Here is a 22,346-nt window from a genome sequence, read left to right on the forward strand (position 1 = left end):
AAGAATATCTGAATGTTGTATATGAACAGTCAGCTACTACCAAAAGTATAGTTTTAAATATATAGCTGCCATGGAATCAAAGCAGCAGCCACACTCCCATCACAGCCCCCACTGCTTCTTAACCTTATTCTTCAGATCCTCTATCGAGACCATCTCATCCGCACGCACATCATCAGGTCCCAGAGGAGCAGACGGCTCCGGAACCCGAGCCCACGAATGATCCGGACTACAGATATTGGCCCTGGTCGGCTTCCCCTCCTTTACCAGCTGTACGCAGTCATCACACAGATCGACCGCGCATTCGCGGCAAATATTCCCTTTTTCCCACGTCGCTGACGACACTCCACATCGAGCTTCGCAGATCCAAGCTGTTTCCTCCGGACAACTGACGCTGATAAGGATGGCTACCGCGGTGGACTCGTCACCCATCATGAGTAACAGCTTTGCAAAGGCATAGCTGGTTGTGTATGTACCTAGCGCGTCGTTTTCGGCATAGACAAATTGCTTGACGAACGGAAGACAGTATTCCCGGGCCTTCTCCGGTTGATCGATTCGGTGATACCACAAACCAAGAATGGCTGTGGCAAAGTTGTTGGCAGCCCATTCGGAGACATGGTCTGAGTGGACCACTCTTCGTTTAGCAATCCGTTGTAATGTGTGAATATAGCGTTCGGCCTCTGCAGTGCCAGGTCCGGCTTGGATGGCCCTGGTAAGGAGATAGGCGCCATAGTATCTGCTCACTAGCGATTGTATGTATAGCATCAGCAAGTTCCCCTGCATGAATGTTGCGGGAAAGTCCATCACCATCTGCCAGATCTCGAGAGCGCGGGATTCCTTGTCGTCATAGCTGATGAAGAGGTCTGCCAAAGACACTTGCAGAGAAAACGCCAATACCGAGTCGCGCTGTTTTTTTGATACCTCAATTGCTGTCATGTAAGCATATTCTAGCCATTCGAGATGATCTGTGGCTCTGGCAGCAAACGCGATGGCCTGGTAGAAGTCACTGGTCCAGACCATTCTTGAATTCTCCGAGAGACACTCTGTCAAGCGTGTGGCACCATTGTCACCGGACGCAGTGTCTAACCTTTTCAGGTGCTGTATGATTTTTTCATGGCTTTCAGGAGTCTTCTCTTGTGCAAGGAGCTGGATGTACTTAGAGAGGAACTTTCCCTCTGTGGTGACATCCAGAGCCTTTTCCAAATAAACCAAAGCACTGGTTCTATCTCCGAGTGACAACAGTTCTTCGCCTACAGACTGATAGGTGTCTGCAAGATCATAGTCTTCGACATCATGAGGGAGCTTATCGCGCTTCTCAGGATTTTTGGAGGCCGCCTCCAATATTTCAACATTTTCTTTGTAGAGCTCCAGAGATTTCTCATGTTGCCCACTGAGACTGTAGAGATATGCTAGACCGCTTCTAGCGAGCCACATCTGATTGTCCATTTCTAATGCCGCTTCAAAATAGGCCTGGGCTTCCTCATAGTGTGACATGTCCCTCAGGCCAATGGCAACTCTCCGGTTCCATTCTGCGGTTTTTGGAAGTTTGGCCCATTCTGCCGCATCAAGCACAGTTGAGGCAGCAGGATTGTCGGGAAATTCTTCGTCTGCTTGGCCTTCAAGCAGGCATCTTATCCGATATATGATCAGCATACATGTACGTGCGTCCCATTGGTAGCCCTGGAGCCATTTCTTTGCAATGCACTCCGCAGCCGGAACGAGCAGCCTCGCGGGCTCCTGAATACTACTCAACACCCAGTCGCGTATATCAACCAGCAGAGAGTCCACAAATTGCTTATCATCCAAAAGCTTAGAGAATGGAATCAAGGTCTCCAAAGACCAAAAGTTATCTGCATCCCGTAAACTGATCCAAGCCTCCAGCACGGATTCATCACGGAGTGTTTTGAGCAGTAGGCTCCCGATTTCCTGCCGGTCGGTCTCCCCAATTCGATGAATGTGAGGGATGACGGCCTTAGCATGGCTATACCACCAGCCCAGTGCATAATTCCGGAGGTTTGGACATTCGTTTGAGTTGCAAACCAACTGTAGACATGCTTTCAGCGTTGAGATTCTAGACTCAACAATATCAACGCCAATGGCCACATAGTCGGGACCTGCAGAGAGCTTATTCTCGTTTTCATCACGAAAGAAATCACCAACAGACGCATGGCGGAACGTGACTTCCGTTGTTTCTGGGTTAGAATTGAAGTCGGTTTCTAGCTCGAAAGACTCCGCATCTTCAAAATGATCGTCATCGATCCGAAGAGAAGATACATCTATTTCCGCCTGCAAGTCGGCGGTTGTCAGGCCGTCATCTCGGACGAGTGTCAGAAAGGACGCAAATTGCAACCTAAGCAAACTTTCAATGCCGACAATCTCCTCTGGGTCAGAGGAACCCAGACTCAGCGTGGCTTCGATCTCTCGAAGAGAAAGAGGACGCGAAGCACACGCAACCCAGCCCAAGATGGTATTTAGTTCTTCAGGATCGTCGCCCTTCAAATAAGCGCTTAGGCCTTCCAGGGTACGTCTCATGGCCTCATACAGACCCTTCGGCGGTCGTTGCAAGCACTCCCTCATACTGCTCGCTCGATTATGTCGCCCCAACTCTTGGGTCATTAGGTCAACCCAAAGGAACATACCCTGTGCGTTCTTCACAAGAAATTCCATGACTTCTTTGCGCAGGCTTGGAGGCGCACGAGAGATGTTCCTAGACCTCCTCATAGAATGCTCAACGTAACGAGCGATATCATCATCATTCTTAGATCGATCTATAGAGATGGATGCGACTGACTCCTGCAAGGCATCGGCTACATCAGCGGAAAGGTGCGGTCGTCCCAGCATAACGAACTGTACCCTGGGTTTGCCTGCGCATAGGTAGACTCAAATTAGCTTCCGACGGGCAGACGGCAGGACCATTAGAAACTTACTGCCAGCTTCATCAGCTGTAAGCTCAGACAGAAACTCCAAAAGACTCTGCCTGTCGGCCTCCATGCATTCGTCCAGACCGTCTAGAACGATATAGGCATGCCGGCTACCTGCATCATCTTCAATAAAGTAGTCCCGGAACAGCGTCATCCATGCGCTCTGAAGACTGCATATATCACCTGGTGCGCTGCAATGAGTTGCAACGTGTCCGGCATATACCGAATCATTGAGGCAGATTTGATATGCCACGTCCCGGAACGCCTGATGCAATCCTCTAGTTTGTGGGTTGTTATCCTTGAAGAAATAGTAGCCAACAGAGACTTCTGAACCTTGGTCGACGCCCTGGGGAAATCTTGTCTTCAGATTCGAGATAATGTATTCTGCGAGAAAGCTCTTCCCACAACCGGGAGGACCATGAATCCAGAGCAGGGGTTGCTCTTGCTTCAACCAAGCCTGGAATCCCACCTCTGCCTCTATCCATTCTCCAGTTCCAGACAGCCGTTTTCTTGCGAAAGTGTAATACATGTCTGAAGGGCCTACTGACGGCCGTAAAAGTGTCCTCAGGTAGTCAGAATCACCATCGGCCTTTGCACCTGACCCTATGAATGAACCTAATAGGCTACTGATGTCTCGGTGCAACTCCTGACGAAGATCATTCTGACCTTCGACGAGGCGTTGGAGATCCGCCTGAGCCTGGGCTAACCTCCCATGGTTATCTTCCAATACAAGACTAGCGCCATTAAGCACAGCAGACAGATTCTCAACAGCTAGGTTGGTCTTTTTGGTCTCACCCAGGGTCTCTGCTCCAACTAACTGGTGTTCTGTTTGGCAGAGCCTGTCCAACTTGGAAACCAGACCCTGTAGTGTTTTGTCGGAACCGAGCAAGGTATTCTTGGTAAATTGAAGGATTCGACCTCTCAATCCAGCCCGAACTATCTTAGTCGCTTGACCAAAGATCTCAAGTAAGGTAGCTAGGATATCAACAACCTTGGCTTGAAGTGCATCCGACATGCGACTACCGTCGTATATGGCGAGGCGAACAAGAAAGTCCTATATTCTCAGGAGGGTCAGACCACGCTGTCTGGCATGGTTTGTGATATGATACACATAGACTTGCCTTCAAGGTCACAAAAAGCGCCATGACTGCATCATAAGACGCCGACACATCTTTTGCAGCATCAATAAGATATGTAATGGCGCTGAAGCACACGCTACTGGCTGGAAAGGCGTTAGAGGCAATGCTTGCAGCCATAGACCCAAAGCGTTCAATTGGATTGCAGATGCATGTCAGAATCTCGAAAAGCGAGCGCTTCCTCTGTCTAAACTGGCCAAAATGACCGTTCTGACTATCCAGTCGATTGAGCAACTCTTCCACTGAAGAGGGGTGGGGTAGTGAGGGATCATCTAGTTGTTTGCCCACAGCCGCAGTATATCTCTTCAACGCCAAATCCCAGGTAACCACAAATTGGGACTGGCTTTCGATGGTAATTGTCATCTTGTTCTATGCTGCTGGCTGGTTTGGATGAAAGACAAAAGACGATGACTGCTGCAGGAAGGAGCTAGTCCGGTCTTGTTCTGGCCCCGCCGCCCAAGAGAATAAGCGATGCCATACGAGCTAACTACTTACCAAAGTAGACAGGATTAGTGAAATATAGAGAAGCCCGCACTGCACATGTGGCATACAGTAAGTATTAGGATCTATATTATATCCCGATTTCTGCAGGAGGCTCTGCATAGCGGACTGATCGTCGTAGGCTAAGCTGGAGTGCCAGCAACCTGCAGACTGCATACAGGTCAATCATGAACCCTGACCTGGTCTAGACATCAAACAGAAATGAGTATTGCCCGAAATCACTACGCTAACCAACACCTTGCTCCCGTCTATAGTCAAATGGTAGGCCTGTAAGCTATGAATTCATGATTCAGGGAGCAGCCAGGCGGGATCCGGCTCGTCATCTTCATCGTCAGAGCGGACTGCACGATGATGGTGCTCATCAGTATCCTCGAGAAACTCAGCCGGAGGCTCGGGGTTGTCAACACCAAGGGGATCTCCATGAGGGTCATAATCCTCGTAAGTGTGAATACTGTTCGAGGTTCCTTTCTCGGCAGACGGGGAAATGTCTGTTTCAGTCACATTGAAGACATTCATTAGCAGTTGCCGTGCTTCTCGCAACGCTTGCAGCTCCGCAGAGATGCAACAAACCAGCAGTTTCCAGTCTTTATTCTCTGCGACCTCTAGATGATTTTCTACGCGCTCTGTGGTATGCGTCAGGTCATCCAATACTGCCCGAGCGAGGTCCTCTTCGGACTTGCTACCAGAAGGGCCATCGTGGTTCAGTAGTTGCGATTGAGATTGGATAGAAAGACGCATTGCTGACTTGAGTCGCTTCTCAAAACCAGAAACCTCTCCGATCACTTGCTTCCAGACCCCACCTCCAGCTTCGAGGGCCTCGATCTCAGCATCCACTTCCCGTTGCCTTTCACGCAGATCTGATTGTTCCTTTTGCCAGTGTTCCTCTGCCATCTCGAGGGTTCGCCGCTTAGGGTTCAAGGAATAGAAACTTGCGTCTTTGGAGCTGCTATCTTGAGGTTTCACGGGCGGATTCTGAAGGTACTTTCGAATATTCGAGTCTAGGAGCGACATGGAGGCTCTGTAAGAAGAAAGTTTCGATTCAATAGAGTTTTCCATTTGGGACAATTCGCGAAGGATGTGTTGATGTCTTGCTTTCATCTGGGACAGCCTAGTCTCCAACTCATGTATATCATCCTCAAGCTTGCGACTCTCCTGGCGCAAGGCTACGGTGTGCTGGCTTTCCCGGTTATCCTGAATTGTTGAGATGGCTTTTTCTAGCCCAGCGCGATTGGTATTAAAGCCATTGATATCTGCCAACGCCTGTGTCCTTTCATCAATCCGGAATGTTAGTATCTCTCGCTCCTCCTCGCGAAGCCTCAAGAGGTCGTATATAGATCTGAATATCCCCTTTCGGGCAGCAGACAACCCGATCTTCTCCGGAGCCGGTTGACGTATGGGTATAGTTGGGGGACGCTGCGAACTGCTTGTCTCCGAGGTAGGTGTATAAGTTCCATCAGAGATAGCGCCATTCTGCTGGGGACCGTTAAGACTGGCCAGAAGTCCTTCACTCTGGGCATCGATTAGAATCTGTAAATTACGTTGAATATGTCTGGCCTCGCGGTCAATGTAAACGATAGGGTCCTGGTGAAGAGAAGAGGTCCCGATAGGCAGGGCCGGCAGGTGTTTGTCTCCAGCTTGTGGAAGAATCGACGACATTTTGAAGGAACTTGATCGCGGAAAACAGAGAACTACCGATGCATGAGAATCCTCTCCTAATAAATCCTTAAAACAAAACAAAAGCGACAACCCGGAACCCAAGTGATGGTGAAGTGGCTGACTAGATCACGAGTGTTTGTGCAACTGCCCTGTCCGGTCTCATGCCATCATAGGTCACGTGCCATCTCTAGGGGTTTCTGCAGGAACCACGGGAACCTTTCGACAGCTTCCATTGACGTGTGTCTCGCTGCTCTGGAGGAAGCTTCCTGATCACTCCGAGCTCATCTCTTCCATCATCTGTTATTTTGTTGCCTTACCTTTTTCATCGCCCGTTTTCTGTACATTTCGTTCTTCGAGGTGCTTAGATCTTCAATAAACACCCCACCCACTCACCCACGACTTACCCTCAATCTCACAGCTCCGTCGAAGCTGTCGCCTCACTCCCCTCGCGACAGCACTCCCGTCCTCCCACAGCGATGGTTGGACTCGCTTCGGCCGCTGGCCTCGTCGGCTTTCTCTCTGAGCCGGATCCTGAGTTGAGAGTCTTTGCTCTGAAGACACTGGACTCACAAATCGACCTGCTCTGGACGGAAGTCGTGGATGCTGTTCCTCAAATGTTCGTACTAGCTCTTGTCTCATCATCTGCCTCATACCTTCATCATAAATACCCCATCCTGTTCACCGACTACAGGCTCCATCGATGCTGACCTTTTGCGATTCAGAGAAGCTCTTTACGAAGATGAATCGTTCCCCGAGCGCGAGCTCGCCGCCCTGGTCGCCGCAAAGGTGTACTACCACCTTCAAGAATACAATGAGAGTATGGTATTTGCTTTGGGAGCTGGGAAGCTCTTCCAGTTGGATAGCGGTGGCGAGTTTGAGGAAACCATTATCGGTAAGATTGACCGTCCTCTAAGCGTCTGCTCACTGAGAGCGTCCTCTTACTGGTATATACAGCAAAATGCGTCGATACCTTCGTCTCTCTCTCGGCGGCACAGCGGCCCGTCGCGGGTGACCAGCAAGCCAACCTGAACACCTCTTTCCCCACCTCCGGCGAAGGCGCCACGAGTACCTCTGCCAGTTTGACATCCCCGATCACACCCTTCTCGCAATCAGCCTTGCCATCCAAGTCGCTCTTGTCTAGGCAAGAGGTGCCCGGAGTGGATGCTGCTTACCCAGGGGGTGAAGATGCGGGCGTGAAGCACGCCGAAGAGACCCCTCTAGTCCTGAAGCGTGGTGTGCAGGGCCACCTTCAGACCGTTATCGATCGTCTATTCGAGCAGTGCTTCGTCCAGAAGCGCTACCGTCAAGTCATTGGAATCGCTATTGAAGCCAAGAACCTAGATGTGCTTAGAAAGACGATTCTCCGAGCCAGCGAGGATGAGAAGAAACAGAACGGGGAGTCGCGACGCAGTGAAGAACTCATGGAGTACGTGCTCGATATCTGCATGGGAATCGTGCAGGAACGCGGTTTCCGCAACGAGGTATATTCTCCATTATGATCAAGGCAAAACACCCAGAGCTAACCCTTGCTTTGAAGATCCTCAAACTTATCCTCGAACTCCTCAACGAGATCCCGGCCCCCGATTACTTTTCCATTGCCAAGTGTGTTGTATATCTCAACGAACATTCCATGGCCTCGGTCATCCTCCGTCAACTAGTTGAGAAGGGGGACGCTCGCTCGCTCGCTGTCGCCTACCAGATCTCTTTCGACCTCTACGATAACAGTACGCAAGAATTCCTGCAGAAGGTTCGGCAGGAGATTTCGGAGCTCGTGCCGGAGAAAGATGAGTCCGAACAGGAGGCAGCAGGGGAGGACCAAGAAGAGTCGAAGGAGTCCGATCCTCTGCTGGACAGCCAGTCTAGGTCTATTGGGGACTCGCACGCGAAGATCTCACCCGAAGCACGCACGGCCTTCAAGAGCATTCGTGACATTCTCGATGGCGTCAAGACCAACCAGTTGAACGTGGAATTCTTATTCCGCAACAACAAGGCCGATATCGCCATTATGAACAAACTCCGCGATAGCCTGGAAGCTCGTAACTCTATCTTCCACTCTGCAGTCTCCCTCTCGAATGGTTTCATGCATGCCGGCACAGCGCACGACAAGTTCTTCCGGGATAACCTCGACTGGTTGAGCAAAGCTGTCAATTGGTCCAAGTTTACGGCTACGGCTGCTCTTGGTGTCATCCACAGGGGTAACTTGAGTCAGGGTCAGAAGCTCTTGCAACCTTACCTGCCTAAGGAACGCTCCATCACCAATGTGGCAGCAGGAGGACACAGCGGAGCCAGCTCGATTTACAGTCAGGGAGGATCTCTGTATGCTTATGGTTTGATCTTCGCCAACCATGGTGGCATGGCTGTTCCTGTCATTCGGGATTACTTCAAGAAGGCTACAGATGAGGTCATCCAGCACGGTGGAGCTCTGGGTCTTGGTGTTGCAGGCATGGCTAGTGGCGATGAGGGGCTTTATGAGGATCTTCGCAACGTGCTATACACCGACTCGGCGATCAATGGTGAGGCCGTCGGTCTCGCCATGGGTCTTATCATGTTGGGTACAGGTAACATGAAGGTCCTCGAGGATATGATTCAGTATGCCCATGACACTCAACACGAGAAGATTGTTCGGGGTTTGGCCATGGGCATGGCCCTGATCATGTACGGTCGCCAGGAAGCTGCTGATGAGTTGATCAACGGCCTTCTCGGCGACCCTGACCCTGCTCTCCGCTACGGTGGTATCATGACTATCGCCCTTGCCTACTGTGGCAGCAGCAGCAACAAGGCTGTGCGTAAGCTCCTTCATGTTGCTGTCAGCGATGTGAACGACGATGTTCGGCGAATTGCTGTTCTGAGCTTGGGATTCATTCTGTTCAGGAAGCACCAGAGTGTGCCTCGTATGGTTGAGCTTCTGTCTGAGTCCTACAACCCTCATGTTCGTTATGGTGCGGCAATGGCACTGGGTATCTCTTGCGCCGGAACCGGTCTGGATGAGGCCATTGACCTGCTCGAGCCGATGCTCAAGGATTCAACCGACTTCGTGAGACAGGGAGCGCTGATCTCGTTGGCCATGGTCCTCGTGCAACAGAACGAAGCCATGAACCCCCGTGTCAGCTCGCTCCGCAAGGTCATGATGAAGATGATCGGCGATAGACACGAGGATGCGATGGCTAAGTTCGGCTGCGCTGTTGCCCTGGGTATCATCGATGCCGGTGGTCGCAATTGCACCATCAGCCTCCAAACGCAAACTGGCAACCTGAACATGCCCGGTATCGTTGGTGCTGCCGTCTTCGTCCAGTACTGGTACTGGTTCCCTCTCACCCACTTCCTGTCCCTTAGTTTCGCCCCAACCTCCGTCATTGGTGTCGACCAGAAGCTCGAGGTGCCCTACTTCAAATTCCACAGCAACACGCGACCCAGCCTCTTCGACTACCCCCCAGAGCAGCAAGTAAAGGCCGAAGAGGCGCCCGAGAAGGTCAAGACAGCGGTCCTCTCGACCACCGCCCAGGCCAAGCGCCGTGCACAGCGTCGGGAGAAGCAGCAAAGGCGCGAAAGCATGGACATCGATCAGACCCCTACGACTCCCAAGGTGTCGGACCAGGTGCCTGACAAGATGGATACGGACGAGACAGCAGTGAAGACGGAAGAAGAGAACAAGGACGGTGAGAAGGATGCTGGCGAGGGACAGAAGAAGAAGGTTGAGCGGGAGAAGGTCGGATATGAGCTTGAAAACATGTCTCGAGTCCTTCCCGCGCAGCTCAAGTACCTCACATTCCCTGATCCCCGGTATGAGCCGGTCAAGCGGGTACGTTGCCCTTCCTATGTTCTGTGTTCTATTGCGATCAATACCTTGCTAACTTCAACGCAGCCTACCGGTGGAGTTGTGGTCGTACTTGACAAGACCCCCGAGGAGCCTCGCGAGACTATTGAGATGACGGCAAGCAAGGAAACCAGCAGGGAGGCTAGACAGCCTGCACCTGCCGCGGATGTCGCGGAGTCCCTTCAGGACCGACTACAGGCCACCATGGGAGCCGCTGGCCTGCAGACACCTCAACGTGGAGCCGGGCGCTTCCCCTTCGGTGCGGATCTGGGCCCGTTTGCGGGTGCTGCCGCTGCTGCCGGCGTACTGACGGCTGTGGATGAGGACGAGGAAGGCGGCGAGGAGGCGCCGGTGCCGAATGAGTTTGAGTATGAATCCGAGCCGGAAGACGAGTAGAGTAGTCCATGAGATCTACGAACCTGCTCGTTGTAATACTAGGATAATTATGGATTGATGTCTTATTCTATCTCTGAAAGCGGCACTAGCTGCGTAACGTTTTGAAGCATTTACTTTTACATATGTCTGTTGTTCGTTGATATAAAAGCTTCGGAATAGAAGTGAGGAGTGCCATTCATCAACTCTCTCGGCTGTGTGCATGCAGTTTCAAGGCCTTGAATTTCCCGAGTGGATTGTTCGATTCTTTTGAGTTGCGTAAATAGTAGCTCATGTTACACATGAAGCCAAACCTACAGCGGGCATATAAGTATCCTAGTATGACACTTTATATAGTGCAGAATTTGTACTTAGTGACACCAACTCCAAGAACACAACGCGGAGTTCGGAACCTTTGCCAGGTCCAGCTGAGGTACTATTGAAGATACCCGACAAATCACTCCCTCAATAAATAATAACAATCACCATTAATTTAATCATGTGGAGACCAAATCTAAGCAACAGCATACTGTAGTATCCAGCGGACCCTCCCACCCCCATCATCATCCCGCATGTCAGATCCATTCATCCAGACGTGTGCCCCATGAATCCCCAGCTGATCCCAAACTCCTGATTACGATACATAACTTCTTCACATGCTTATCCTGCCTGACTCCCGGCAGCCGAAACATGCAGCCAGCCAGCCAGCCAGCCAGCCCCATGACATAAAAAACACACCCTGAAAGACTAACTACTAACCACTAGTTATCACTCGGGCAGCAGCAGGGGCGGCAGCCTCGGCACTTACTGCATTCGGTCAATGCAGGTGCACGTGCCAGAGTTGTCCGAGGTGTCTGATGGGCCAATGAGAAGCGGTGTAATGGGGGAACATCATCCGGAGTGGCCGAGGCGGGAGTTGGCCCACGTGAGTTCAGGTTGTTGTGCCCAGTTTTCTTTTTTGCTGCTTAATGAGGTAATGATGTATGCTTGAGGTGTGTTTCCGGTGGTTGGATGGAGTTGGTACGGGAGCATGTGAAAATAGGATTATTCATTCCAAGTCAGTCATTTTTCTTTGAATTGAATACACTCATTATCTATCTATACGGAGTGTATGTATATTCTGGAGACAAGTAAGTGGGAGTCTGTTGATCATGCTCGGACTTATTATCTTTTGTGCTGTGATTTTAGTTACTCCGAGGGATGGAAATATACGTATTGCACTTCACGGTGAAGTGTATATTGTGGGACATAACTACTTTTTTTGTCAACCAGACTAAACTATATCTTTCTTCTTGTCCGAAGGGGGGGAGGGAAGAGGGCGGATCCACTCCACTCCCCTTCTTCTGCCGGGGCCCCGTATTATCTATCAGATGGTTACTTCGTGTCCTATGGATATCCCTAGGTAAAACTGATCATCAGCATCATCATTATCCCCGTCTATTTTTTTGGCTTGTGGCGTGGCGGGGAAAGCTCCGTAGTCTTTGGTTTAGTTCGGTTCGGGTACTGCTGAGCTACTACTGACCGATTTCTTTGCTTTTCGGTCTGAGAAGCTTATATATTATTCTATCGGTTACTTTGGGTTCCCCTTTTTTCTTGCTTTTCTTTTCTTTCTTTCTTCTTCTTCTCTCTTACTTCACAACCTGGTTTCGCTGGTTTGGTCCATCCCTACTAGTCATCTTCTACTCTACCCTCCCCCATCCCGCATCCGGCTCTATACCCACTCTCTCCTCTATCTACAACCTATCATGGCCAAGACTTTCACAAAAGGCGACGTTGCGTCGCACAACAAGGCAGATAACCTCTGGGTGATTATCGATGAGGATGTTTACGATTTGACCAAGTTTCAAGATGAACATCCAGGTGCGTGCTGGTATCCGGCGGAAGACGTTTGGTGGATCAATCACATGCTGACATCAATTTGCGACAATCAGGCGGAAAGAAGAGTATGCAATAAACCCCCTATGTCTATAGCGGAATCCCGCATCTAACCAATCGTTCCTTCCATCTAGTTCTTCAACGTGTCGCCGGAAAAGATGCCTCGAAGCAGTTCTGGAAATACCACAACGAGGGGATCCTGAAGAAGTACAAGGGAAACTTGCAGATCGGTTCCCTAGACTCCAAGAAAGCCGCGGCTCCCGAACCACCTGCTTCTGCTCCCACAACACAGCCTTCCAAGCCTCTGGCGGCACCAGTTGATGTTGCCTCGGCGAAGTCGTCCGAGACTCAGGATCCGTTCGGTGAACTGATTCCTTTTGCGGACCCCGCATGGTACCAAGGTGTAAGTCTTCTGTCTTGCCATTGCTACATTTGCAAGCGGAAGTGTGGAAAGAGGACACTAGGCTGACATTGATTACGACTATTAGTACCACTCACCCTACTTTAACCAGACTCACTCGGCGCTCCGCGAGGAGATCCGCCAGTGGGTGGACTCTGAGATCGAGCCGTATGTGACTGAATGGGACGAGGCAAAGAAGGTGCCCGATCATATCTATAAGCAGATGGGCGAAAGGGGATACCTGGCCGGTCTCCTGGGTATGAAGAAGTACCCTGTCGACTATACTCCGCACCGGGTTCAGTCCGTCGCGCCGGAGAACTGGGACTTGTTCCATGAGATGCTCCTCACCGATGAGTTGTCGCGGGTCGGCAGCGGTGGCCTGGTATGGAACCTGATCGGCGGTTTTGGCATTGGTTGCCCGCCGCTGGTGAAGTTCGGGAAGAAGCCCCTTGTCGACAGGATTCTGCCCGGTATCTTGGCTGGAGACAAGCGTATTTGTCTGGCCATCACCGAGCCGGATGCGGGTAGTGATGTTGCAAACCTGACCTGCGAGGCTAAACTATCGCCCGACGGCAAGCATTACATCGTTAACGGCGAGAAGAAGTGGATCACCAACGGTGTCTGGTCGGATTACTTCACCACTGCGGTGCGCACTGGTGATGCCGGTATGAACGGCGTCAGTGTACTCCTCATTGAGAGGGACATGGGCGGTGTCAGCACCAGGCGCATGGATTGCCAGGGTGTCTGGAGCAGTGGTACCACCTATATCACCTTTGAGGATGTCAAGGTCCCAGTTGAGAACCTCATCGGCAAGGAGAACCAGGGTTTCAAGGGTGAGCAGCCTAGGAAAATGATGTCTATTTCGCAAAGCACTAATCATTTCTGCAGTCATCATGACCAACTTCAATCACGAGCGTATCGGCATTGTGATCCAGTGTGTTCGGTTCGCCCGTGTGTGTTATGAAGAGTCGATGAAGTATGCCCACAAGCGCCGCACGTTCGGCAAGAGGCTCATTGACCATCCCGTGATTCGGATGAAGCTGGCACACATGGCCCGTCAGATCGAGGCAACATACAACTGGCTGGAGAACATCATCTACCAGTGCCAGTCGATGGACGAGACGGAAGCCATGCTCAAGTTGGGTGGCGCCATTGCTGGTCTGAAGGCACAGTCCACCACCACTTTTGAGTTCTGCGCCCGTGAGGCCAGTCAGATCTTCGGTGGTCTCAGTTATAGCCGCGGTGGTCAAGGTGGTAAGATTGAGAGGTTGTACCGTGATGTTCGGGCCTACGCGATCCCCGGTGGAAGCGAGGAAATCATGCTGGATCTCAGCATGCGTCAGAGCTTGCGTGTGCACCAAATGTTTGGGCTGAAGCTCTGAGAGCTGCTATCTTCCTGCATTATTGAGAGTACATAGATCACTATAGTAGTCGCTTTTTATGGCCATTTTTGCGGGTTGGACGAGAAATTGTATCTCCCACATGGTGTATTTATATGAACAAACTTGAATCAACTTGATAAAATAAGCGCCACCCTTCCGTAAATCTGACGGTGTTAGTATCATTATGAATGTTTGCTCAAATGAATGAAAACATTCAAAAAGATTCATCAATGGAACAAACAAGATCTTCAAAAAGAGCAAGAGCGATGCCGCCGGGCGCATTCCGGCCGGGCAGGAGAACCAGCCATGCAACACGCCCGCCCGATGGAAGCCATCGATCTTGAACTCCGGCCACCACTTCTCCCCCAAATCAGCTTTTTCATCCCAGCAGCCACTTCTCTTTCTCTCCAGGCCAATTTACCGGCTGTTATGTGCTAGCAGCCTGTCTTGGCATATTGTGGGAAGAACCCGCCTCTCTTTCACCTCGCTCTCACTCTGCCCCGTTGGAGACTACAACACTACCTATCCTGTCGCGGTCGCGGACTCGGACTCCCCGAACGAACGGAACTCTCCGCCCCAAACAGCTCCTGAAACCTTACATCTGGTTGCTTCTGCTTTTTACTTGGACTGCCATTTGTCGTCTTGGATTCGCCCTCTCCAGTCTTTCATATTTCGGGCAATTCGTTGCCTCTCTTACAGATCTGTGAGCTACTATTCGCCACAGCTTCCTTCACGGTGCCGGGTTCGATACCTGTTCGACTCCTCTGAGCAACTGATTCGAGCTGATACAGTTCGATATCGCTTGACGGACGACAAATAATACTATCCAACACTTCGTCTTTTCTTCATCTGTACTTTCTTTGCAAAGCCACCATCGACCCCCTGCGCCTTGAAACATGTCTCGAAACGTGCTAGACCAAGACTTCGGGTCTGAAGAGGAGGACGACGACTTCAACCCCGCTCCTGCGGATGACTCTGGGGATGAGGATACTAAGGTTTGTTGTATTATTGGGTGGCAAAGTGAACCATTTCATTGATACACGATTGAAGCAGGCTGCGCGTCGCGCTCCGGACGATGAAGACGATGACGATGACGAGGAGGAAGTGAATACTGGACGGAGTGGAAGGCAACGTGCTGGTAGTGAAGATAATGTCGGAAGGGGCGCCGATGACGATGAGGAGGGCGAGAATGACGACGAAGAGGAGGAAGGGGAAGAAGAGGATGAAGACGAAGAGGAAGAGGAGGAGGATGATGACGAGGATGCCAATGCTGTGAGTATAGGTTCTGGTTCTAAGTTTGGAAAGGTCACCGGCTGATCATGGTTTCGTTTGTAGGGACGCCCACGGAAGCGCAGACGCAAAGCCGGTGTGCACTCGTTCTTCGAAGAAGAAGCCGGTGTCGATGAGGATGAGGATGAGGCTGAGGATGACGAGGACGAACTAGCGGAATTCGGTGGAGAGATGCACCCGGATGATATGGACGCCCTGCCTGTTGGTGCTGAAACGGACGACCGCCGACACAGACAGCTTGATCGTCAGCGTGAACTGGCAGCTAGCATGGATGCGGAGAAGCAGGCACAGATGCTCAAGGAGCGCTATGGACGGAACCGCGCCGCGGCTACTGACGCAGTGGTTGTTCCCAAGCGACTGCTTCTTCCCAGCGTGGACGACCCTAGCATCTGGGGTGTTCGCTGCAAGGCCGGTAAGGAACGTGAAGTCGTGTTCTCAATCCAGAAGCGCATTGAAGAGCGGCCTCCGGGATCTCGAAACCCCATCAAGATCATGTCGGCTTTCGAACGTGGAGGTGCTATGGCCGGTTATATCTATGTTGAGGCGCGCAGGCAGGCCGATGTCATGGATGCACTACAGGACATGACCAATGTGTATCCGAGGACGAAGATGATCCTGGTCCCAGTGAGAGAGATGCCCGACCTCCTTCGCGTACAGAAGTCTGAAGAGCTCATGCCTGGTGGCTGGGTTCGTATCAAGCGTGGTAAATACCAGGGCGATCTGGCGCAGATCGAGGAAGTCGAAACGAACGGTTTGGCAGTGACTGTGAGACTGATTCCGCGGTTGGATTACGGCATGAACGAGGATATCGGTGCCCCTATTGCCGATCCGAAGAGGAAGCGCCCTGGCATGAACCCAGCAGTGGCACGGCCTCCCCAGCGTGCGTTCAGTGAAGCTGAAGCCAAGAAGAAGCATGCAAAGTACCTGTCTGCCACGTCTGGTTTGGGTGGAAAGTCATGGAACTATCTCGGCGAAACATATGTGGATGGCTTCTTGATTAAGGATTTGAAGGTTCAACATCTTATCACAAAGAATGTCAACCCTCGACTCGAGGAAGTCACCATGTTTGCTCGCGGCTCCGAGGATGGCACCTCGAACTTGGATCTGGCTTCCTTGGCCGAGACGCTCAAGAACTCCGCTGCTGAAGACTCCTACCTTCCCGGCGATCCGGTGGAAGTGTTCCGAGGTGAACAACAGGGCTTGATCGGTCGCACAAGTTCTACTCGAGGAGACATCGTGACTCTGCTGGTTACGGAGGGCGATCTGGCTGGGCAGACAATCGATGCGCCTGTCAAGTCCCTTCGCAAGCGTTTCAGAGAGGGTGACCATGTCAAGGTTATCGGTGGCAGCAGATACCAGGATGAGCTGGGTATGGTTGTACAGGTCAAGGACGACACAGTGACATTACTTAGCGACATGAGCATGCAGGAAATCACAGTCTTCAGCAAAGATCTCCGACTATCCGCTGAGACTGGTGTTGATGGAAAATTGGGCATGTTCGACGTTCACGACTTGGTGCAATTAGAGTAAGTTCCCTTCTCCCGGTGCCATGGACACCATTTTCTAACTTATGCAGTGCTGCCACCGTTGCTTGTATCGTCAAGGTCGACAGAGAGTCGCTGCGGGTGCTGGACCAGAACGGCTCTATCCGGACGATTCTTCCCACGCAAGTTGCGAACAAGATCACTCCTCGCAAAGACGCTGTGGCTACGGATCGCAATGGCGCAGAGATTCGTCATGGAGATACGGTTCGAGAGGTCTACGGCGAACAGAGAAACGGCGTGATTCTCCACATTCACCGTTCTTTCCTGTTCTTGCATAACAAAGCGCAAGCCGAGAACTCTGGTATCGTGGTCGTCCGCACCACCAATGTAGTTACCGTCTCGGCCAAGGGCGGCAGATCTACCGGACCTGATCTCACAAAGATGAACCCGGCTTTGATGAGGAACGGTATGCCTGGTGGTATGATGGGTCCTCCCCAAAAGAGCTTTGGGCGTGACAGAATGATCGGTAAGACGGTCATGGTTCGCAAAGGACCTTTCAAGGGTCTTGTTGGTATCGTCAAGGACTCTACAGATGTGCAGGCTCGTGTGGAGCTGCACTCTAAAAACAAGTTGATCTCCATTCCCAAGGACATCCTCGTCGTCAAGGATCCTGTCACAGGACAGACGATAGACATGGGCCGTGGCCGCGGAGGACCGCGCGTGCCGCATGGAGGATCTGGAGGACCTCCCTCTGCCTGGCAAGGCGGTCGTACCCCAATGGGAGCTGGAGATTCGTCCCGGACACCAGCCTGGGGCGGTCCCTCGTCGTCGAGAAGTGAGCATCTCTTCCCATACCGATACACAGTTCCATTGTGCTAACTTTGATCTTCAGCACCCGCTTGGGCCGGCATGAGCGGTTCCCGCACCCCAGCCTGGAAGCAAGACGGCTCCCGAACCTCCAACCCCTACGATGGCAGTCAAACCGCCTACGGAGGCTTTGGCTCGCGTACGCCCGCCTGGAACGCTGGAGCTCGCACTCCCTACGTTGGCTCTGGCAACAGTGACTTCGATGCTTTCGCCGCTGGCTCCCGAACCCCCGCTTGGGGCTCCTCCAATGCCGGTAACCGCACTCCTGCCTGGGGCGGAGCCACCGCCAGCAACGGCACCAAGGACCGTGGCTACGATGCCCCAACCCCTGGAGGCTACTCTGCTCCTACCCCCGGTGCCTACGGAAGCGCACCTACCCCTGGTGTTTCCGCACCCACACCCGGTGCTTGGGCAGATAGTGCCCCGACCCCGGGTGCCTTCAACGCTCCCACCCCCGGCGACAAGAGAGCCTACGACGCACCTACGCCAGCAGCCTTCGATAACGCTGGCGGTAGTCGTCCATATGATGCACCCACACCAGCTCTGGGCGGATCTGCGGCGACCCCAGGCGCAGGTGCATACGGAGATGGTGACGATGGTGGACCGCGGTATGAAGAGGGGACACCTAGTCCTTGAGGACAGAGGCAGAGATTTTGAAATGAATATGTGAAAATAGATAAAATGCGGGCGTATCATTTTTCTCTTGTTCTCTGTTTTGTGCTTCTTACGTTCTAATCACATCATATCATTTCATATCATATCATCCGGGTGCGAGAAGCATGGTTGTTTCGTTGGACAGATCTTTTTATCTTTTCATTACTAACTGTATTATGTGTATCATCTACTTATTACTACATTGAACCCATCAATTACATTGTCCTCATTCCATCTACAGAAACAACTTAGTGAGACCCCCACGTGACAGACATCCTGAGCGGGTGAAGCAGAAAAAAGAGATCTACTCGAGTCACGAAATTAAAAGAGAATAAGTAAAAGAAATTTCACATGAACGTATCCTTTCCGCTTGCTTGCTTGCATTCATTCCTTCTTGCCTTGCTTTTGAGAATTCAAAAAAAAAAAAAAAAAAAAAAAAAAAAAAAAAAATACATAGTAAGACACGGCGAAGAAACAAAAAATAGATAGGGAGGAATTGCAAAAACAACCTAACGCAATCCTCTAGAGAATCTAATCAATGAATAATATCACAAACAAACATAAGCATCTCATCGACCATAGAATAGTTAAACAGTTGTTCTTGCATGCGATCCCGTCGTCCAATTTTGTGTATCCGTGTTATGTGCGAGAAGATAAAAAAAGAGTTTCTTCGGAAGATGGAATAAGAGTAAAAGTGGATAGAGATAAATGAAGGTAAAACTATGGCGGTACGGCTCGTGCCAGAACACGGACATTATCCACGAAACCCTTGATCAGTTCTTCATACTGGTTTTTGGGATCTCCCGTCATAGCCATTTGGCCTTGTCGGCGGATTTCGGCGGCAGAAATTTCGACTTCGAGTTCGTGTTCGAATTCGCCTTTGACTGGGGGCTGGAGGGAGGGAAGGGATGTTAGCATGTCTTTGCTTCTTTTTGGGGGGGGGGTAAAAGATTATTAAGGGATTCTCACCTCTGATTTCGCAACCTGGGTTAGATCGATCTGGTATGCTAGATGTCGATAACTCATACGATCCTTGTTCCGGTCGCCGCCTCGACCACCCCTTCCGTCGGCGACGGGCAGGTTACTGACATCGCCGTCGTAGTTCATTTCGAGGTTGACGCTGATTCGCCAGTCGACACAAGTGCGTGGGCTGTGTACGTCGAGGTCGGCGATGCGGCATTTGACGATCTTTGCGAGGACTTCGCCCGTTCGCTGGTCGACGGTTACACGCACCTTGGGTTTGTGACGCGGATTGAGGTTCTGTCGGATAACTGGCGGAAGCTCGTTGGGAGAGACTTCGTAGAATGTATCCCTCTCCTTCTTGTGGGCGTATGAAAGTGGGATGCGACCTTGATTTGATTGGGGCATGGACATCTTGACGGCTTCGTTCAGGAAGTTATTCATTGCTCGGTGTTGCGCCTTTGCAGAGTTAGCTGGTTAATACATATAGGAACATGCATGCTTACTTACCACAGTCATAGTGCTTTCAAACGCAGTCCTGAAGCGCGGATTATCCTTGTTTACAACAGTCTCAGTCAAAATTGGCAGAACCATTCGCTCCCCGCGATCCATATCGATGAGCTGACCCAGTTTGGCTTCCACCTCAATGATAGGCATTTGTCCGGCAGCAGCCGCCCCAGCAGGGGCTGCAATGGCGTCATTTCGGAGCACGACGTGTTGGAAAAGGAAATCGGCGACGATTTTGGTGACCTCCTCGTGCGGGATAAATCCCGTGATAGACGGTTCCCATGGCCCCAAGCTACCGACCTGTGGAGGTTCGGATGGCCGCTGCGGCGTCGGCGTCGAAGGTCCATTCACGGGCGTGGATTCCCCTTTTACTTTGACAGGAGGAGCAACAGCAGCAGCCACAGCTCCCTGCGCGGATGACACGGCGCGTTGGCGCACGATCCAGGGGTTTGCTGGCGAGTCTCTTGCGTGTTTGGGAATAAGCGGATGTGGCTTTGGGATGGGGGGACATCTTCCTTTCGAGCGAGCACATCTTTGGGCGTAGATAGGCGGTTCGTTGAGCCTTCGCCGTTTTCGCTTGGGCTGTTGCGGGCTCGACGTGATTTTCGGGTCTGAAGCCACTCTAGCTTTTTGGGCCCACTGGGGCGCCGAATCCTCCACAGACGATTCCTTTGTGATGGACATTCTCGACGAGGGTGAACTGTTGATGTGTTGCTGATGTGTGGGAAGACTTGGGTTCGTAGGTTGGCCCTCCTTTATTATAGTTCCATTCTCAACGTGTTCTGGCTGCGATAAAGCGGTCTGGTCGGGACGTGCCGTAGTTGCCTCGGGACGAGCCCCTGGGAGGAAGGTAGTTCTCGGGCTCACACTTTCGTCTGACTCTCTTCTTTCTGAGGTGGAACTGTGTTTGCGCGGAGTTTGGTCTAGTGTTCTTGATTCTGCTCGCGATGACCGCGCCGCGGTGGAGGGCGACACGTGCATGGCGGCAGCGGCAGCGTCCGGGCCCACCCACGGACTGGAAGCTCGATTCGAAAGAGAGTCACGACCTGAAGATTGAGGACGAACAGAAGATTGGGGTGATTGGTGGGCGTAGATAGCAGCAGCAGACCCTCGTGGCGTATTCGGTAGCGATCCTTGTGCCGGAGGGGAGAAATGTTGCGACGGATAAGGTTGTGCAGCGCCTGTCGGGGAACTTTCCCTGGGATGGAATGAGTTGGAGGAATGGGAATAGGGGGTTAAAACAGACTGGATGGATTGCGACCGTTGTTGAGCGACGGGGGACTGCTGCTGCTGTTGCTGCTGCTGCTGCTGCTGCTGCTGATTGTAAGCGACGGACGCGGCGAAGGAGTCACGCGAGACGGAGGCACCGTAGGGAGGAGGGGTCGGAGCTCGTTGGGATGGCGCGCCCGGAATTATGGCCGGTGAGGGACGATATTGGTAAGGCGATTGAAGAGAGCCGTAGGAGGAAGAGCGCTCGGGAGATGCGTGAGATCGTTGCGGCGGCGGAGGGCCGGGAAAGGCTGACGGATAAGAGGATGAGGATGGCAGCTGGTCGCGCGGAAAATAGATGGGGTCGGAGGAATCGCGAGGCGCTTGAGATGGCGACGGATGTGGTTGGGATGGAGCGCTGGAGTTGCCAGCGCTCTCCGTGTTCATGATGGTGCGCAAGTCCATGGTGACAGCTGGCTAGAAAGCGACAACCTGAAGGTGTTGAGTAGCAAGAAAGAGGGAAGCTGCAGACTCCCTTCCACGATCACTTGGGGACAGGCTGAACTCCAGCCAGAAAGCTCGGAGAAGTCACGAGAGAATGGCGAGGAATGACGGCATGAGGCAATCGCCAGTGAGTTGGCGATTTGCAGGGTGGAAGGGCGAAGGGCACGAAAGAGCCGGGATGGAAGCCGAAGTCGAGGAGGAAGAGGAAGAGAAGGGAAGAATGAGGAGAGCTGAATTGAAGGTCGAGAAGTTCACGTCGCGGGATCGGCACCGTATTCTGGCGTGCAATTGGCGGGTGGCCGATTGGCGGCTCGGAGCTCCCATAGAAAGAGAGATTTTGGAAGAGAAAGAGGGTGATGGAAGATGAAGCTCAGTGGAGATGAGGATGAAAAATGGTTATTCTAGCTGTTAGTCGAGAAATGAGGAAGGAGACACATCACCGATAAGTCTAATTAGAAAGTAGTAAAGTAGCATTGAGTGTATAGTTAGTAGTCCCTTCCCTACTGCCTTCCCGCCCTAAGGTTGCACCGCTCTAAGTCTCATTGCGACGCTGCCTCCACTCCCGTCTTATTTAGTGTACGAATACATCTAAGAATTATTGGAGACATAGTAAAGTTCTGGTTCTACCATTAGAATTGTAGAGTGTTCTTTTACCATGTCTTGACCTGTGCTTGTCAATGGTGCAGGTTGTATAGTATAGATTGACGGGAGTAGTAGCTATAGTATACCCGGCTTCATCCACTCCCCGTTCAAGATTATCCACTTGTAAACGAGATAAAAAAGCACAACCCAAGTGCCCCTGAAATACACCTAGGTA

General features: G+C 51.8%; 6 protein-coding genes across 6 annotated transcripts; 3 read left to right on the plus strand and 3 right to left on the minus strand.

Annotated features, from left to right (window-relative positions):
- Positions 1-99: 99 nt before the first annotated feature.
- On the minus strand, positions 100-4,417 carry AKAW2_51352A (NACHT and TPR domain protein; the record flags this gene model as incomplete). Its single annotated transcript, XM_041691272.1, has 3 exons — positions 100-2,861; positions 2,925-3,972; positions 4,040-4,417. The coding sequence occupies 3 exons, from the start codon at positions 4,415-4,417 to the stop codon at positions 100-102; spliced, it is 4,188 nt and encodes a 1,395-aa protein (XP_041544773.1).
- A 420-nt stretch (positions 4,418-4,837) lies between these two features.
- AKAW2_51353A (uncharacterized protein) lies at positions 4,838-6,211 on the minus strand (the record flags this gene model as incomplete). The annotated part of the gene is made up of 1 exon (XM_041691273.1): positions 4,838-6,211. One exon carries the CDS (start codon positions 6,209-6,211, stop codon positions 4,838-4,840), a length of 1,374 nt encoding a protein of 457 aa, XP_041544774.1.
- Positions 6,212-6,687: 476 nt separating this feature from the next.
- On the plus strand, positions 6,688-10,421 carry RPN2 (proteasome regulatory particle base subunit RPN2; the record flags this gene model as incomplete). The annotated part of the gene is made up of 5 exons (XM_041691274.1): positions 6,688-6,827; positions 6,934-7,103; positions 7,166-7,692; positions 7,749-10,010; positions 10,074-10,421. The coding sequence occupies 5 exons, from the start codon at positions 6,688-6,690 to the stop codon at positions 10,419-10,421; spliced, it is 3,447 nt and encodes a 1,148-aa protein (XP_041544775.1).
- Positions 10,422-12,142: 1,721 nt separating this feature from the next.
- AKAW2_51355S (putative acyl-CoA dehydrogenase) lies at positions 12,143-14,054 on the plus strand (the record flags this gene model as incomplete). Its single annotated transcript, XM_041691275.1, has 5 exons — positions 12,143-12,257; positions 12,329-12,340; positions 12,407-12,675; positions 12,761-13,505; positions 13,561-14,054. 5 exons carry the CDS (start codon positions 12,143-12,145, stop codon positions 14,052-14,054), a joined length of 1,635 nt encoding a protein of 544 aa, XP_041544776.1.
- Positions 14,055-14,950: 896 nt separating this feature from the next.
- spt5 (transcription elongation factor spt5) lies at positions 14,951-18,331 on the plus strand (the record flags this gene model as incomplete). Its single annotated transcript, XM_041691276.1, has 5 exons — positions 14,951-15,049; positions 15,105-15,326; positions 15,390-16,870; positions 16,921-17,663; positions 17,721-18,331. 5 exons carry the CDS (start codon positions 14,951-14,953, stop codon positions 18,329-18,331), a joined length of 3,156 nt encoding a protein of 1,051 aa, XP_041544777.1.
- Positions 18,332-19,069: 738 nt separating this feature from the next.
- triA (putative mRNA capping nucleoside-triphosphatase) lies at positions 19,070-21,490 on the minus strand (the record flags this gene model as incomplete). The annotated part of the gene is made up of 3 exons (XM_041691277.1): positions 19,070-19,240; positions 19,319-19,768; positions 19,820-21,490. The coding sequence occupies 3 exons, from the start codon at positions 21,488-21,490 to the stop codon at positions 19,070-19,072; spliced, it is 2,292 nt and encodes a 763-aa protein (XP_041544778.1).
- Between the last annotated feature and the right edge of the window lie 856 nt (positions 21,491-22,346).

The sequence above is a fragment of the Aspergillus luchuensis genome, chromosome 5 (genome assembly GCF_016861625.1).
Source record: "Aspergillus luchuensis IFO 4308 DNA, chromosome 5, nearly complete sequence".
NCBI lineage: Eukaryota > Fungi > Ascomycota > Eurotiomycetes > Eurotiales > Aspergillaceae > Aspergillus > Aspergillus luchuensis.